The following is an 18317-nucleotide window of genomic DNA, read 5'->3' on the forward strand; positions in this document are numbered from 1 at the left end:
TCAGTAGTGAGGCAAGTTCCCTACAAAGGAGCACTCTCAGAAGGGTCCTTTTACAAGGGAATACAGTAGAAAACTTGAAAGGGTGAGATTGTGTTGAATCAGTAGTCAACGTGTCTTAGGTTCTGAATGCTGCTTCAGGATTCTGCTCTCTGCCTCCAACCCATGCTGGGCTGGTGTTTGTCTTCCCTAGGGAAATGAACAAAAATTAACCATCTAAGCTGTGCTTTATTAAAAAACTTTCCTTCTGTAATGGACACCAAAGTCTACTATTAGATAAATCCTGAAAACCAGCTTTCTGATCACACATGAGTTGTCCGTTATAAACTTAGGACACTGAATCCTTATTTTTACATGCCATGCATTTAACATAAGATATTTTTCTTACCTGTAGTCTAATCATTTCCATTCCCCAGCTGACATTTGAGATTGTCACCTCTGTGTTAGATTCTTTGGGGGCAAGATTTTTCCAAGAGCCATTCTTTACAGTGTTGTGGGAGCCATAACAGTATGTATAGGGACAAATAGTGAGAAGCCAGCGTCCATTTTTCTCTCTTAATAATGTGGAGTTTTTACTGTCAGTTCTTGCCCTGCCTGGCCATTAAAACAGTCACTCAGTGGAAAGCAAAAGTAGGATAGAACAAAGAAAATTGTTAACTCTTTTGAGAGTCTTTCCTATTGGCTAGCCACTTTGTGAAACAGTTTATCTTCATACTTTACAGTGAAACCTTCCTTGATCACTCTGGGTTAAGTTGTACCCTCACCAATCCTTTTTCCTTATAGCATTTATCATTATCATGCAACAGATGTATTACTTCTAAATTTTATTGTCCTGAAATGTAGGGTCATGCATGCCTAAAGCATGGTTGGCATAAAACCCAGTACTCAATGAATGCATGAATGAAAATAATCTCATTTAACTTTTTTAAACTTTTCAAATCTTTCCTATAGTTAATGTTTTAAGTTAGAAGTCAGTTCTTTTATGTGCCTACTGCTGAAGTGGTAAGATGAGCACTGAAAGATATGTGAAGCAGGGTGTAGAATATCTGCTTCCTGAGAACCAGAATAATAATGTTAAGGGTGGGCCTTTCTAAGATAGATGACACACTCCCAGAAATAAATTTGAATAACTCACTCAACTCTTCTGCCCTCTAGAGATATATGTTGTTGATATATGTTAAAAATATGTGGTGTATATAGTTTGAAAAGATTTCTTTTCTCCCTTTCCTCCTTTATAGAAGAAAGCATGCCTTTTCACCTCAAATCCTTACTATAATGAATACTAAATGATAGGACCAAGGTCAATTTCCTGACCCAATCTTCATTGACACCAAAAATTTTGTTTGGAGTATCTAATTAAAATGTATCACACTTGGGCTTCCCTGGTGGTTCAGTGGTAAAGAATCCTCCTGCCAATGCAGATGTCATGGGTTCGATCCCTGAACTGGGAAGATCCCACATGTCACAGATCAACTAAGTCTGGGCACCACAGCTATTGAACCTGTGCTCTAGAGCCCGGGAGCCACAACTGCTGACCCTATGTGCTGCAATTACTGACCCCTGAGCCCTAGAGCCTGTGCTCCGCAACAAGAGAAGCCACTGCAGTGAGAAGCCCTCACCGCAGCGAGAGTAGCCCCTACTAGCCACAACATAGAGAAAAGTCCACACAGCAACAAAGACCCAGCACAGCTAAAGATAAGTGTGTATATATATCAATCAGACTTGAAAAAGACTCCTTGTTAGAAGATAGAGTTTATCTTGTGATGTGGCACCGAGGTTACTGTTACTAAAGACCTAGCTCAGAATCTGACTTGTTCCTTTCAGTCACTTGGTGAAGAGGAAATGAATAACTTTCAAGAGAGCATTTTTGTGTAGATTTTACATGTCTAGGAAGGGTTTGGGGTGTGGTGCTTGTTGACAAGGGGGCTGGATTTAAATAGTTGGGTTTGCTTTGTTTTTTGAGTATCACAAAAAGAAATCATCTGTATAAGGCCATGCCATCCATTCAGATAAATTTGAACCCTTTATTTTTATTTTCATCAAGAATGTGAGTTATTTTATCCCTTAGTATAGGAGGACAATATAATTATAATTATTTTTTTGGTTTTTCTTCCTTTTAGGAACTGAAGTGGACTAAATTGCCACTAAGGGCACAAATCATGACTTCTGGTTACTTTTCTCTTTCATAATTGTAAAGATTGCCCTTACCGTTGTCAGCTAGCTTTCAAATTCATTTTATTGTCTCAAAAAGGAATAGTAAAGAATAAGATGGCAATCTCTCACCCATTTACCTGAAAGAAATTCAATTATCATTAGTATCTTTATATTTAAGGAATGAGATAATTACATAGAAATGTGTTTTGATAGAAAACAAATGAATTCTTATCATTTTCTAGTCTATTTTTGCATCTTAAGTTATTTCAAACCCTTAAAAAAGCAAACTAAGAGGAAAAGAAGGAAAGGTTACTGGAAGCAGCGACAGAAATTAGAGGACTAACTTTTCCTCTTCAGGGCCTGCACCTTTGCTGGGTCTGTAGCTTTGTAACCTTGAAGAATCAATTAGAACAAATCCAATTTTTTTGGAAACATAGTTGCTGGGTTCCCAGGGACTATCCTTTATCTCCATGCTATAAAATCAAAAACAAACAAAAAACTTAAAACACAGTGACTGGAAAGATGAAACCTTATCTTTCCTGCTAGTGCTCTCAGCCTATCCCCACCACTAGTAGAACCCTAGGATCTTTTCCAGCAGTGTACGGAACATTGATAATAACCTTTGCCTCACCTAATGAGCCAGAGAAATGTTACATGATCATTCTGTGATGCTCACTTTTTGTAGAATTTAACTATGGGCAGAAGTAGTCTCCCTAGAGATGGGTCTCATTTGAATCCTTTTTCAGAGGTACTCAAATCTATAGGTTTCTGTATTTTCTGTCTACTTGAACCCTAGCAGTATGCCCTTCTCTCAACATTTCAGTTGATTTTTAGTTGCCTGGACATTTATGTAGCCATGATACTTGCTACTGTGTTATTCATTATTTCAATTTCAGGGATTTAGCCTCCCTTTTTTATTAAGCCCTAAAACATATCACAGTATATTTTTAGAGCACATTTATGAAAAATGACCACATGGTTCTCATAGCAAGTTAAGAAACTGAAAATTGCTGAAAATTAAGAATTCTAAGTAAAACGCATGAAAAATAGAGTCCTTATACCTTGACCTTTTTCTCTATCTTCCTTATTCAATCCTGTGGAAGACCAGCTTTCACAACTGCTGGGGCCTGAGAGAATATAATATCAGGTATGTTATTTGTTTCCATAAATTAAAAAAAAAAAAAAAACTATAGAGTAAGGTTCCACTTTCCCCATTCAGCTCTTCTGTCAGTAATGCTGGTGAAAAAAGAGGCCTTTTAGTAACTGTGCTCCTAAATCAATGTCTCCTTTCAGGGGGTAAAAAAAAATTAGAATTGTTTTCACATTTTGTTTTGTTTCTGTAGCTTACAAAATAAAAGACAGACAAATTCAAGTATGATTATCCTGTCTTTATATATTTTCCCTCCACATGTGATAATTTAATGGAAGAAACAAATTGAAGATTTTAAGTTTCTGAATTTTAAACAACCACTTCTAAATACAAATTTAAATCAAAACTTCTTTTAAAACCTTTCGCTGATACTAGTTTGAAAGAAAAATTTGAAGAACTAATTATGAATGTGATACCCTTGGGTTGGTCATCTTCCATCAAGACTGTGTCATTGTCAACCTGACTCGTTCCTTGAAAGGTGTTTATACGTCTCAACAGGAGAGTTTCTGCTTCTTCTGGAAATAGAAGATAATGATAATGATAAAGATAATGTTCTATCAAAGATTTGCATGAAAGATCCTTATTCAAGTCTTCATTGGTTACCATCTTTATAAATATCAACTGTTACCCAGTTTTGTGACCTTGTTTAAAAAAAAAAAGAAGAACCTGACTAATACTTGAGGGGAAAGTCTCACAACAAGAAGCACATCACTGCAAAGAAATTTATTTCAAACAGGGGAAATCCTTCCTTATTAATGTTTGAGAAATTGTGGGATAAACCTGATTCAGTATGTTCCCTAAAAAAGCAGGAGCAGGTCTCTCCACTCAGACTACTTGTGCCAGTAAATAGTGGGAACGTGTTTCCTTACTATCTGCTTGGAGGTTTTAAAGTTGTAGTAATAAAATACTGAAAATACTCCCTGATTCCTCAGTTCATCTGGTATGTTTTCATAGTTCAAAGGCAAATGTTCTGAGCAGACAAGCTGAAACACTAAAAATTAACTCGGTTGTTTGAAATAAAGAATATTGTTTCAGGTGTTTTTTTAATGTTTTCCACTTGTTTTTTTCCAAACAAGTGGAAAGTTACACATTTTCTTTTCCAAGTCCAACCTAGTAAAAGCTTTTGTTTCTGACCTATTCTAATATCATGGTTGTCAGAAATATCTTCTAACGTCAGTAACATCTTGATGGCTTATGAGGAAATAGTATCCATGTTTTTCTGCACTTTTCTGAGGAAAGTCAGTGCTGGTGGAACATTGTCTTCAATAACTTGCGATCAAGTCTGATACTCACATAGAATCTAGGAACCTTGCTCTTGTGGTAAAACTCTTTAAGTTGGTGAAGGTCACCGGGCTAAATGTTTCCTAAATTTCTTAAGATACCTTGCTTTTTCAAATAAAAGATTCTGTATTTGCTGTTAGAATTTAAATTATAAACTCTTGCCAAAATCTGACTTTCAGCAAGTATATATTTCAAGTAATATTTATGTAATGTGTGCTAAGTCACTTCAGTTGTGTCCAACTCTTTGAGACCCTATGGACTGTAGTCCTCCATACTGTTTATGTGGTAATAATAACCTAACATAGATATATTTTATAAATTTTTTTTAATCCTCATGCAAATTTCATGGGTGTTTTATCAGTATTTCACAGACTTGAAAATTAATGCTCATCTTGCTTAATATCACAAAGCTAATGAAGGGCAAATCTGGAACTCAGATCCAGGCCTTCTCATTCTGTATCCTGTACCTGACCACCATATCCTGCTGTTTTAGATAGATCAGATTTGAAAGATCCAGCAGTCATGCTCAAGTAGCAGCTGCTTTATTCATCTATAATATAGGTCATTTTTCCTTGTTGGCTACTAATTTATGAATAAGAGACTTGTCTGTTAACCTCAAGTTTCTGAAAGCTCCATCAAAGCTGCTTTATTACTATACTAATCAGTTACCAGGCGGTAAATGAAAAGTCTGTTCCACAGGTTCAGAAAGATCAGTGAATCATACATTTTGCTATATGATCCTCTCAAAGATAAGTTGTCAGATTTTTTTCTGAATTAAATTCCAACTCAGTTGAAGTTGCTTTTAAATATTGAAAGTAAAAATGGCATTATTTTTAACTTTTGATTTCAAGGTTCCTGCTCCAGACTGCTGAGTCAGAAATTCTTACCATCTTTAGCAATCTCTCCAAGTGACTCTGATGCATGATAAAATTGGATAGCTATTCTATTAGTATAAACTCAAATGATAAATAATATGATAGTCTCATCCTCAATCAAAAAATTTAAAATAAAACAGTGGGTGGGGTACTTTTTCATACTTATAAGATTAGCTAAAATGTAAATCTTAAGCTTTCATAAGGATGTGGAGAAATTGTAGCATTGCTTTTGGAAAACAAATTGGCATAATAGTTTTGGAGAGCAGTTTGGGAATACCAGCAAAGTTAAAGATGTGCATCTTAAATGAGTACGGTAGATACGTACTATAACAGAAACTCCGCACAAGGACACACCAGTCACAAATACGAATTTTTATTGCAGCACTACTTGAAATAATGAAATTGTCAGTCATAAAGAAATGGATAAACTGGTTTTAGTCCATATAACAAACACTACTGTATAGTCTAAAAACTTAAAGAATTCTGAAGCAAATATGGCAAAAAGTTAGCATCTTTTAATATGGATAGTGATACACGTATACTTACTTTCTGTACTTTGGTGGAGAGACCTTATTGTTTTAAATTTAAAAATTAAATGGAGTATTAAAAGAAGTACCATCTGGCTCTGTCGTACATTTTCAGTTTTTGCCTCAAAAAGGTGTGGATAAACTAGAATCTTCAATCTAGTTGAGGAGGAAGGTGTAAGTAGACAACAAAAAAAATTTCTTTGAACAATCAATAAATGCAAATTAATTGAGTTTAAAACCCTGAGTAATTGCTATGGCTCAAAGTAAACAAACAGGCTCTTATAGGATCATGTATGATCATGTATGCAAAATTTATTAGAATTGAATTTTGAACTAGGTTGTTTGTTTTTTTTTAAGTAAAGTAGATGAAAGCATGAAGGCTATATAATATGAACTGTATATTCTTAACATTTTTTTAGCCCATGTCTCAATTTGATAAACGTAAATAGCTTGGCTAGTATAATTTGAAATTTCAAAAGAAGTTAAATACTGTTCTAAAAATGAATGAAAGCTTTTGTGATTAGAGAGGAGCCCATTTCCTCTCTCAACATTTTATTCACATAGAGGAAAAGATCTAACCTTTCTATATTAATCAGGAGGGGTAAGGCTATGCTGCTGAAACAAAGGAAGCCTGAAATATCAGTAGCCTAACCAGAAGAACTTGTTTTCATTCACATTATATGTATAGCACAAATCACTGGAGGCCCCTGCTGCACATAGTCCCCCAGGAACCCACACTGACAGACATTGCCATGTTGTAGCCTCACCACTGAAACACAGGACTCCCAAGGTGCCATAAAGGGGCCCAAGGTGCCATAAAGGGGGTAAAAGGATATTCAGTTCAGTTCAGTCACTGAGTCGTGTCTGCCTCTCTGTGACCCCATGGACTGCATCACGCCAGGTTTCCCTGTCCATCACGAACTCCCAGAGTTTACTCATACTCATGTCCATAGAGTCGGTGATGCCATCCAACCATCTCCTCCTCTGTCGTTCCCTTGTCCTACCTTCAATTTTTCCCAGCATCAGGGTCTTTTCCAGTAAGTCAGTTCTTCGCATCAGGTGGCCTCAGACTTGGAATCTGATTGTTTCCTGTATGCTTTTCTATCTAGGATGTGAAAGGGCAAAGCACTATCTAGGCCATTTGCAACATTAGGTTTGTAATATTGCTTTTCAAAGTTTTCATACTCAAAGTTTCTGAAAAACTACTTGTATAAAGGCTTGCTTATGTAAATGGGATGATTGACACACAAGGTCTGCTTACCTACTTGGGAATAAACAGGGAGATTTTTGTCAAAAATTCTTCAGAGTGGTTTCCTAGAATGTCTTTGACATCTGAATCAAACTTTGGTTCCAAGATTCCTTTGGGGTATCTTCTTGCAAAGATTGAACTATAAGAGAGAAGCCTCATAAGCTTTTGGGCAAGATTTTCAACTACAGTAGTGGGAACTTATCACCTTAGTTCATTAAACAAACTAGATAGTACTTGAAGTTCCTCCTAAACTTGAAGACACTTGTAATAACTTTGCTTTGAGAACTTCTCTCTTTGTTGAGAACTTAACTTCTTCAACTCAAGAAAATGAAGACTTTTAAGCCTAATAAATAGGGATGTTGATAATTGTCATTTGAAGTTTCAGGTCATATATTCACATATGTCTGTCACATATATCAAGCTCTATTAAAAATTGTAATGTTTATTGTTTTTAAATATAAATAACATTAAGTTTATCATTAGTACTATTTAGCATATTCATTGTTATGTAAACATCACCTCTACCCAGTTCACAAATGGCTGTGAAAAGAAGAGAAGGGAAAAGCAAAGGAGAAAAGGAAAAATATTCCCATCTGAATGCAGAGTTCCAAAGAATAGCAAGGAGAGATAAGAAAGGCTTCCTCAGCGATCAATGCAAAGAAATAGAGGAAAACAGCAGATTGGGAAATACTAGAGATCTCTTCAAGAAAATTAGAGATACCAAGGGAACATTTCATGCAAAGATGGGCTCGATAAAGGACAGAAATGGTATGGACCTAACAGAAGCAGAAGATATTAAGAAGAGGTGGCAAGAATACACAGAAGAACTGTACAAAAAAGATCTTCACGACCCAGATAATCATGACGGTGTGATCACTCACCTAGAGCCAGACATCCTGGAATGTGAAGTCAAGTGGGCCTTAGAAAGCATCACTACGAACAAAGCTAGTGGAGGTGATGGAATTCCGGTTGAACTATTTCAAATCGTGAAAGATGATGCTGTGAAAGTGCTGCACTCAATATGCCAGCAGATCTGGAAAACTCAGCAGTGGCCACAGGACTGGAAAAGGTCAGTTTTCGTTCCAATCCCAAAGAAAGGCAATGTCAAAGAATGCTCAAACTACCGCACAGTTGCACTCATCTCACACGCTAGTAAAGTAATGCTCAAAATTCTCCAAGCCAGACTTCAGCAATACGTGCACCCGGAACTTCCAGATGTTCAAGCTGGTTTTAGAAAAGGCAGAGGAACCAGAGATCAAATTGCCAACATCCACTGGATCATCGAAAAAGCAAGAAAGTTCCAGAAAAAACATCTATTTCTGCCTTATTGACTATGCTAAAGCCTTTGACTGTGTGGATCACAATAAACTGTGGAAAATTCTGAAAGAGATGGGAATACCAGACCATCTGACCTGTCTCTTGAGAAACCTATATGCAGGTCAGGAGGGAACAGTTAGAACTGGACATGGAACAACAGACTGGTTCCAAATAGGAAAAGGAGTACGTCAAGGCTGTATATTGTCACCCTGCTTATTTAACTTATATGCAGAGTACATCATGAAAAATGCTGGGCTGGAAGAAACACAAGCTGGAATCAAGATTGCTGGGAGAAATATTAATAACCTCAGATATGCAGATGACACCACCCTTATGGCAGAAAGTAAAGAAGAACTAAAGAGTCTCTTGATGAAAGTGAAAGAGGAGAGTGAAGAAGTTGGCTTAAAGCTCAACATTCAGAAAACGAAGATCATGGCATTTGGTCCCATCACTTCATGGCAAATAGATGGGGAAACAGTGGAAACAGTGTCACACTTTATTTTTGGGGCTCCAAAATCACTGCTGATGGTGATTGCAGCCATGAAATTAAGACTCCTACTCTCTGGAAGGAAAGTTATGACCAACCTGGACAGCATATTAAAAAGCAGAGACATTACTCTGTCAACAAAGGTCCGTCTAGTCAAGGCTATGGTTTTTCCAGTGGTCATGTATGGATGTGTGAGTTGGATTGTGAAGAAAGCTGAGCACCAAAGAATTGATGCTTTTGAACTGTGGTGTTGGAGAAGACTCTTGAGCGTCCCTTGGACTGCAAGAAGATCCAACCAGTCCATCCTAAAGGTGATCAGTCCTGGTTGTTCATTGGACGGACAGAGGTTGAAGCTGAAACTCCAATGCTTTGGCCACCTGATGCGAAGAGTTGATTCATTGGAAAAGACCCTAATGCTGGGAAGGATTGGGGGCAGGAGGAGAAGGGAACGACAGAGGATGAGATGGCTGGATGACATCACTGACTCGATGGACATGGGTTTGGGTGGACTCCGGGAGTTGGTGATGGACAGGGAGGCCTGGCGTGCTGCGATTCATGGGGTCACAAAGAGTTGGACGCAACTGAGCAACTGAACTGAACCCAGTTCTGAAACATTTCATCACCCCAAGGAAACCCACTAAGCAATCAGTCCTCTTGGTGCCCTCCTCCCAGTCCCTGGTAGCCACTAATCTTTCTCTCTCCATGGATTTGACTGTTCTGGATATTTCATAAAAGTGAAAACATTTGATAAATGGTTTTTGTGTCTGACTTCTTTCACCTAGCATAATGTTTTCAAGGTTCATCCACATTGTAGCATATATTAATACATTATTTCATTTTTTGGCAGAATTTAAAAATTATAAATTTCAAAAATGTATGCAGGTTTTTTTCCTAATGTTCTAAAAAGCAGCTTTGTCCTTCATTTCATAAATCCATACTTCTTTTTGACAATTAATGAATCTCCACATGGAACAGAAAGCTTTACTCTTGATGTTTAAATCTTTACACAGTATATCAAATAATCTGATGTTTAACATACTTGCCACATGATATTCTTGCCTTGATGTAGTCAAGCAAAGTTAAGGTCTTATACACCACAGATCATTGTCTTGGAGGCTAGTGATTAGCTGTAAGTGACAGGTGTATCCAAAACCAAAATTCTCATGGTAAACTCAGCTTCACTGGACTAGAATGCCATCACTGTACACTTAAGTCATTTTGTTCTCATTTGCTTCTTAGAATTTTGATGTCAGTTTTAGTAAACTCTCCAATTATTTTCTTCTGTGTTGAGTCCCACATAACAAAAGAGTAATTGACAGTAGTAATTTTTCACTCTTTGAAAGACAAACTAAAGAGTGCAGCATTGAGTTTGATCTTTTTCAAAACAATTCCATCTTTGAATCATCTCTTTGGCACTTTGTCCTAATTTGGATTATCTTCTGAATTCCTTCTGGAATTTCTTCTCTGTTCTTTTCTCTAGTATATATAAAAGTTGAAAAATATTGAAACCAAGGCTTTTCCAATAGTATAAGGTTTTTTTTATTCTTAGTCATCAAAAATGATGGATTTTTTTGTTTGATATTTTTAAGTGAGGTGTAACTGATGTAACATTGTATTAGTTTCAGGTGTACAACATAATGATTCAGTATTTGTATATATAGGCATACCTTGTTTTATTGCATTTTATTACACTTTGCAGATATTATTTTTTATAAATTGAAGGTTTGTGGTAAGCCTGCCTGCATTGTCAGATGGTGGTTAGCATCTTTTTAAGCAATAAAATACTTCGAATTAAAGTATGTGCCTTGTTTTTTAAACACAAAGCTGTTGCATACTTGATAGACTATATTACAGGGTAAAGGTAACTTTTGGAGAAGGAAATGATAATACATTTTCACATTTTCCAGTATTCTTGCCTGGAGAATTCCATGGACAGAGGAGCCAGGTGGGCTACAGTCCATGGGGTCGCAAATAGTCAGACACGACTTAGCAACTGAGCACGAGCAAAGATAACTTTTATCTGCACTGAGAAACCAAAAATTTATGTGACTCACTTTATTCTTGTATTTGTTTTATTGTGGTGGTCTGAGTCTGAACCTGTAGTACCTCCGAGGTATGCTTGTATTATAAAATGATCACTGCAATAAATCTAGTTAACCTTTGTCACCATATATAGCTACAGAATTTTTTTTTTTTATAATGAGAACTTTGGAGATCTATCCTGGCTACTTTCAAATTATATTCACCATGCTATACATTATATCTCTGTGACTTAACTCATTTTATAGCTAGAAATTTGTACCTTATGACCCCCTTCTTCCACTCCCACTACCTACACTCCCTCCCCTCACCTCAGGCTGCCACCAATCATCACAGTATCCATGGGCTCAGGGCCTTCGTCTGTTTTGTTGTTGTTTTTAGATTCCACATAAAAGGAAGATCATTTGGTATTTATCATTTTCTGTCTGACTTATTTTACTTAGCATAGTGCCCTCAAGGTCCATTCAGTTCAGTTCAGTTCAGTCGTTCAGTCGTGTCCGACTCTCTGCGACCCCATGAATTGCAGCACGCCAGGCCTCTCTGTCCATCACCAACTCCCGGAGTCTACCCAAACCCATGTTCATCGAGTCGGTGATGCCATCCAACCATCTCATCCTCTGTCGTCCCCTTCTCCTCCCGCCCCCAATCCTACCCAGCATTAGGGTCTTTTCCAATGAGTCAACCCTTTGCATGAGGTGGCCAAAGTATTGGAGCTTCAGCTTCAACATCAGACCTTCCAATGAACACCCAGGATTGATCTCTTTTAGGATGGATTGATTGGATCTCCTTGCAGTCCAAGGGACTCTCAAGAGTCTTCTCCAACACCACAGTTCAAAAGCATCAATTCTTCGGCGCTCAGCTTTCTTCACCGTCCAACTCTCACATCCATACATGACCACTGGAAAAACCATAGCCTTGACTAGACGGACTTTTGTTGGCAAAGTAATGTCTCTGCTTTTAAACGTGCTATCTAGGTTGGCCATAACCTTCCTTCCAAGGAGTAAGCGTCTTTTAATTTCATGGCTGCAGTCACCATCAGCAGTGATTCTGGAGCCCAAAAAAGTAAAGTCTGACACTGTTTCCACTGTTTCCCCATCTATTTCCCATGAAGTGATGGGACCAGATGCCATGATCTTAGTTTTCTGAATGTTGAGCTTTAAGCCAACTTTTTTCACTCTCCTCCTTCACCTTCATCAAGAGGCTCTTTAGTTCTTCTTCACTTTCTGCCATAAGGGTGGTATCATCTGCATATCTGAGGTTATTGATATTTCTCCCGGCAATCTTGATTCCAGCTTGTGTTTCTTCCAGCCCAGCGTTTCTCATGATGTACTCTGCATATAAGTTAAATAAGCAGGGTGACAATATACAGCCTTGACGGACTCCTTTTCCTATTTGGAACCAGTCTGTTGTTCCATGTCCAGTTCTAACTGTTGCTTCCTGACCTGCATACAGGTTTCTCAAGAGACAGGTCAGATGGTCTGGTATTCCCATCTCTTTCAGAATTTTCCACAGTTGATTGTGATCCACACAGTCAAAGGCTTTGGCATAGTCAATAAAGCAGAAATAGATGTTTTTCTGGAACTCTCTTGCTTTTTCGATGATCCAGCGGATATTGGCAATTTGATCTCTGGTTCCTCTGCCTTTTCTAAAACCAGCTTGAACATCTGGAAGTTCACGGTTCACGTATTGCTGAAGTCTGGCTTGGAGAATTTTGAGCATTACTTTACTAGCATGTGAGATGAGTGCATTTGTGCGGTAGTTTGAGCATTCTTTGGCATTGCCTTTCTTTGGGATTGGAACGAAAAGGTCTGACTGACTGAAAAGGTCTGACTGACCTTTTCCAGTCCTGTGGCCACTGCTGAGTTTTCCAAATTTGCTGGCATATCGAGTGCAGCACTTTCACAGCATCACCTTTGAGGATTTGAAATAGCTCAACTGGAATTCCATCACCTCCACTAGCTTTGTTCGTAGTGATGCTTTCTAAGGCCCACTTGACTTCACATTCCAGGATGTCTGGCTCTAGGTGAGTGATCACACCATCGTGATTATCTGGGTCGTGAAGATCTTTTTTGTACAGTTCTTCTGTGTATTCTTGCCACCTCTTCTTAATATCTTCTGCTTCTGTTAGGTCCATACCATTTCTGTCCTTTATCGAGCCTATCTTTGCATGAAATGTTCCTTTGGTATCTCTAATTTTCTTGAAGCGGTCTCTAGTCTTTCCCAATCTGTTGTTTTCCTCTATTTGTTTGCACTGATCGCTGAGGAAGGCTTTCTTATCTCTCCTTGCTATTCTTTGGAACTCTGCATTCAGATGAGAATATCTTTCCTTTTCTCCTTTGCTTTTCGCTTCTCTTCTCTTTCCAGCTATCTGTAAGGCCTCCTCAGACAGCAAGGTCCATTCATGTTGCCACAAATGGCAAGATTTCACTCATTTTTATGGCTGAATAATATTCTATTAAGAAAGAGAGTTTACCCAAGGGAAAATAAAAGATGTTTTGTGTTGAATTTTCTTAGACTGCCCATAATAATACTCATGGGTTTTTTGGTAACATAAACTATTTTTGATTTAATATGAAAGGCTCTGTTGGGTTTAAGTGGGTGATGTTAATAATATTCAACAATAGGTATTTTAGGAAAGAATCATTGTAATTTCCTTAAGGGCAGGGACTATTGTGTTGTTCATCTATTTCCAGCCTTTATATAGGTTGTCATATACAATAGAAGTTAACACTTATCATTTGTGGAATGTTGCAAAAAATAAAATTAGTGAATAAATAAATGAGTAAATGAATTCTCCTTTATTGTTGAAAGAAAGACAGCTAAAGACTTAAACTAACGTAGTGGTTGGGAAAATAAAGAGACTGGAATAACATGGGGGAAAGAGTTAAGAAGTCTAAATGGAGGATTAGAATGGAACACACCAGGAGGAACAAAACTAGGCAGACTCCGAAACTGAACACTGGGAAAGTAGAGAAAAAAAGATGTTAAATAACAGTTGTGAAAGGAAATGTCTGTGTTTCTGTAGGATTTTGTTGTTGTCGAGGGGAAAGTTATATAAGATATTGCTGGTCAGTCTATCAGATATTGGAACTATTTGGAAAATACCCCATAGACAGTAGAATGAAAACAATGTAGATTTGAGAGTTGATTGCATGTAATTGATTAAATCATTCTGTGGATACAGTCTAAGATTAAACTATTTTTGAATGAATTCTGGTGAGAATAAGAATAGGCTAAATTATATCAGTTTAAGCTTTTTAAATAAATTGGGTCTGTGTTTAGTTGTACTTTATTATGTAAGGATTCTGCCACTAAAAATGCCAGTAATCTGTCCATATCTTCCATTGCAGTGCAAGTCAATTGTAATGAATTAGGTTGCTGAAATGTTACATGTTTTTATTGCAGTAGGATTTATGGCAGATTTAAAACTATCTTGTGGCAAACTCAGCTGGGAAAGACAACTATACAGTCCTCTGAATAGTGGAAATTATTTTAAAGGTTATTTTTATAGATAAAATGACAAAGTTGCAGAAGAGTAGTGGCAGACGACCTTACAAATAGATTCTGCGAATAGCATCCACTGTTGCAAGTCAGAGAATAATTACATCTGCAGTGTGTGAAAGGGACTGTTGTCTGTACTTTGGTACAGTTGGCCCTCTGGATCCACAGGTTCTGCACTTGGAGTTTCAACCAACCCTGGATCACATTTGATTCCTTGGTTATGGTGCTTAGGGAAGACCGGCTGTATACCACCATTTTATATAAAGGACTTGTGCATCTGTGGATTTTGGTATCCACAGTGGGGGAGAAGGGAGTTCCTGGAACCAGTTATCCACAGATACTGAGGAATAACTGGATTTTTAAACTTCAGTTCCACCCCCATTGACAGTAGCATCACTAGTCACATATTCTAGATTTTTGAGAATTAGAAAAGGATCCTAGAAATTATCTCATTCATTTTACATTTTTAAGGAAAACCTGCTAAGGCATGGAAGTCTCACAACCAGTTAAATGGTTAGGCTATTAGTAAATAGTCTCTTGACTCCCAGTCTAGTACTTTTCCTGTAATATTGAACAACCCTCCTTCTTTAAATGTGGTTTAAAATGAGAAATTTTTGTCTCATCATTGATTTTATTTTCTTTATACCCAGGATGTAAGAATTAATAGCAAAGTATCATTTTCTCTTACTAATCAACATTTTATATGCAATAAATTTGTCAGACAACATGACTGTATTATTTTACTGATGAGAAAAAAAGCCTAGATTTTGTTTGCTTTGGCAAGTGAATCATTCCATCTGGTTTAAATTTAGATAGTATTATTTTAGGAAGATGTTAGTAAATTTTGTTGAGGGAGAAACAATTTTTAAAATAATCTTTGTTTTTTAATCCTTTTTAACTAACAGCAAGAAGTTGAGAAGTTTACAGACCTAGAGAAACTCTACCTCTACCTTCAGCTGCCTTCCGGTCTCAGCAATGGAGAGAAAAGGTATATCTCTTCTTGTCTTTGCCTCAGTTACAGTGTTTATATGTGTGTTGTGGTTGTTACTGTTTTGCACTATTCCTAAAATCATCAGAAAATGACTGGCAAAACAATAGATATTGTTTGATCATTTGATATGTCTTTGATCATATTTGGTTAAGTGTTTACCCATAGTTTTTGCTAATTTATTTGTGTACCTGGGTACATTTATGTACCTTAGTCAGTCAGTTCAGTCGCTCAGTCGTGTCTGACTCTTTGCAACCCCATGAACCGCAGCATGCCAGGCCTCCCTGTCCATCAACATCTCTCAGAGTCCACTCAAACCCATGTCCATTGAGTCGGTGATACCATCCAACCATCTCATCCTCTCTCGTCCCCTTCTCCTCCTGCCCTCAATTCTTCGGCGCTCAGCTTTCCTCATAGTCCAACTCTCACATCCATACATGACTACTGGAAAAACCATAGCCTTGACTAGACGGACCTTTGTTGGCAAAGTAATGTATCTGCTTTTTAATATGCTGTCTAGGTTGGTCATAACTTTCCTTCCAGAGAGTAAGAGTCTTTTAATTTCATGGCTGCAATCACCATCTGCAGTGATTTTGGAACCCAGAAAAATAAAGTCTGACACTGTTTCCACTGTTTCCCCATCTATTTGCCATGAAGTGATGGGACCTGATGCCATGATCTTATTTTTCTGACTGTTGAGCTTTAAAGCCAACTTTTTCTCTTCTTTCACTGTCATCAAGAGGCCCTTTAGTTCTTCTTCACTTTCTGCCATAAGGGTGGTGTCATCTGCATATCTGAGGTTATTGATATTTCTCCCAGCAATCTTGATTCCAACTTGTGCTTCCTCCAGCCCAGCGTTTCTCATGATGAACTCTGCATATAAGTTGAATAAGCAGGGTGACAATATACAGCCTTGACATACTCCTTTTCCTATTTGTCACCACACTAGTCTGTTGTTCCATGTCCAGTTCTAACTGTTGCTTCCTGACCTGCATACAGGTTTCTCAAGAGGCAGGTCGGGGGTCTGGTATTCCCATCTCTTTCAGAATTTTCCACAGTTTATTGAGTACCTGAGTAAATGCTGTGAAATGCAATTGGCTTATGTTTTATAAATAGGTCAATATATTTATGCAGTGTGGGAGATTTTGAAAATTGAACTGAAAAATCAAAAAATAAACAGATAACTATTGTGAGCAATAAAGTGCAAGAATTTTTTTAGGTTGTCAGGTAAGCAGATCACAGAATTTTAAAAAGGGAGGAAAAAGTGAATTGTCTGTATGGCACATGAATTTATGATAAATGTGTGATGTTTTGAATGCTGGGTGTTACTTTGTTTTCATTAGTAAAAACATGTAATAGCCTCATTTAGAAAATGTAGAGAAAAGTTTTTGGTTCATACATTTTACTCTGAGTTTCTCTACCCTTTTAAATATTTCTCAGAATTCATTTCATTTATAGAAGTTATGCCTAACATTTTCTTATTTTAAAAGTATATGTATGAAAAGAAATGGAGTGAAAAATCTGCTGCTTTTACTTTTTTCCCCTTGGACCAAATTTTGTAACTGTTTTAATAATTTTTTTGTCGTAGAAATTGGTCAGTAATTTCTTTGGAAATACATAAATTATTATTGTTTTTGTAGCTGAAGTGAATGTCCGAGTCAAGTGAGGAGCTTCCCTCACGTTATCTTGGTTGTCCATTTCATGAAATTAGTTTGTAAGTGACACTGCCAGGTAATAAAAACGTATAATGTTTAGTGAAGGCGTTGGTCTGGAGAGGAGGGCCAATTACAGGAAGGCCCATGGAGGGAGATTTGTCCTGTCAGGATCTCTCCAGTGTGAATTCCATTCCAAAGCTTAGAATGCTTTAGTAAAATTTGAGGGTAGTTACTTGAGAATGCTAAGCAAATAGAAAATAAACAGTGTTTTCAATAACTTTCATTTTGTAGTTCAATGATTTCATAAGTTTAGGTGAATGAACAGGCAAGTAAGTGAGCAAATGTCCCCTCAGAGGTAGCTGTGGGCTAAACAAATACCTTCTGTTTTCAGTACTCCATTGCCTCTGCCGCTTTAGAGGCAGTAGTAGGGGATGGAACAGGGCCATAACATCAGCCGAACACTAGGTATAGAAAATGGCTCACAACCATAGGTGGACAATTTGTGTTTGGAAAACTGGGCATATAATCTAAGCCCAGAGTTTGGTTTGATCATTTATACTGTGTTTACACACAGTCCTTTAGTGGAACATTTAGGCCTGGCTCAAGAATTATCAGTGAATTGCCGTCTAGTGCAGCTAAAATATGTTCTTGTTTTATGATTAGTGATCAGAATGCCATGTCATCTAGTCGGGCACAGCAGATGCATGCCTTCTCCTGGATTCGAAATACGCTAGAGGAGCATCCTGAGACTTCACTGCCCAAACAGGAAGTCTATGATGAGTACAAGTAAGTTGTATGTGTGTATGTCTGGCATGTAATGTATTAAAGAGCTGAAGTATGGCTATGATGATTTGTTTTATCATTGGTGAATATCATGCTGGTATATACGAGTTTAACTTGGACATCTGTAAGATTCCTTCCATGTCTAAGCTTCGCTCATTGTGTGTGTAGTAAAGGACAGTATTACTGAGTGAAAGGATTTCTGTAAAATTCTTCTGGATGACAGGAGTGGTATCTAAAGACATAGAGAAACCTGATAAAAAACAAAGTATCTGGAATGTTGTGAATTTTCTCAGACAAAGGAGTTCAGTGCCTT

At 37.4% G+C, this 18317-nt stretch overlaps 1 protein-coding gene across 6 annotated transcripts in view; it reads left to right on the top strand.

The window, feature by feature from the left end:
* The window catches only part of RFX7 (regulatory factor X7), a 142867-nt gene that overhangs the window by 82136 nt on the left and 42414 nt on the right, over nucleotides 1-18317 (top strand). For all 6 annotated transcript variants that reach the window (XM_081510153.1, XM_081510149.1, XM_081510151.1 and 3 more), the window contains 2 exons: nucleotides 15484-15566; nucleotides 17885-18007. Coding sequence is in view for 3 of the 6 variants with exons in the window: in XM_081510149.1 (XP_081366275.1) it covers nucleotides 15484-15566; nucleotides 17885-18007 (206 nt within the window). In the remaining 3 variants the exon portion in view is untranslated. The remainder of the gene's footprint in view (nucleotides 1-15483; nucleotides 15567-17884; nucleotides 18008-18317) is intronic.

The sequence above is a fragment of the Giraffa tippelskirchi genome, chromosome 7 (assembly GCF_054371585.1).
Source record: "Giraffa tippelskirchi isolate mGirTip1 chromosome 7, T2T-mGirTip1v1.2.pri, whole genome shotgun sequence".
In the NCBI taxonomy this organism is placed as follows: domain Eukaryota; kingdom Metazoa; phylum Chordata; class Mammalia; order Artiodactyla; family Giraffidae; genus Giraffa; species Giraffa tippelskirchi.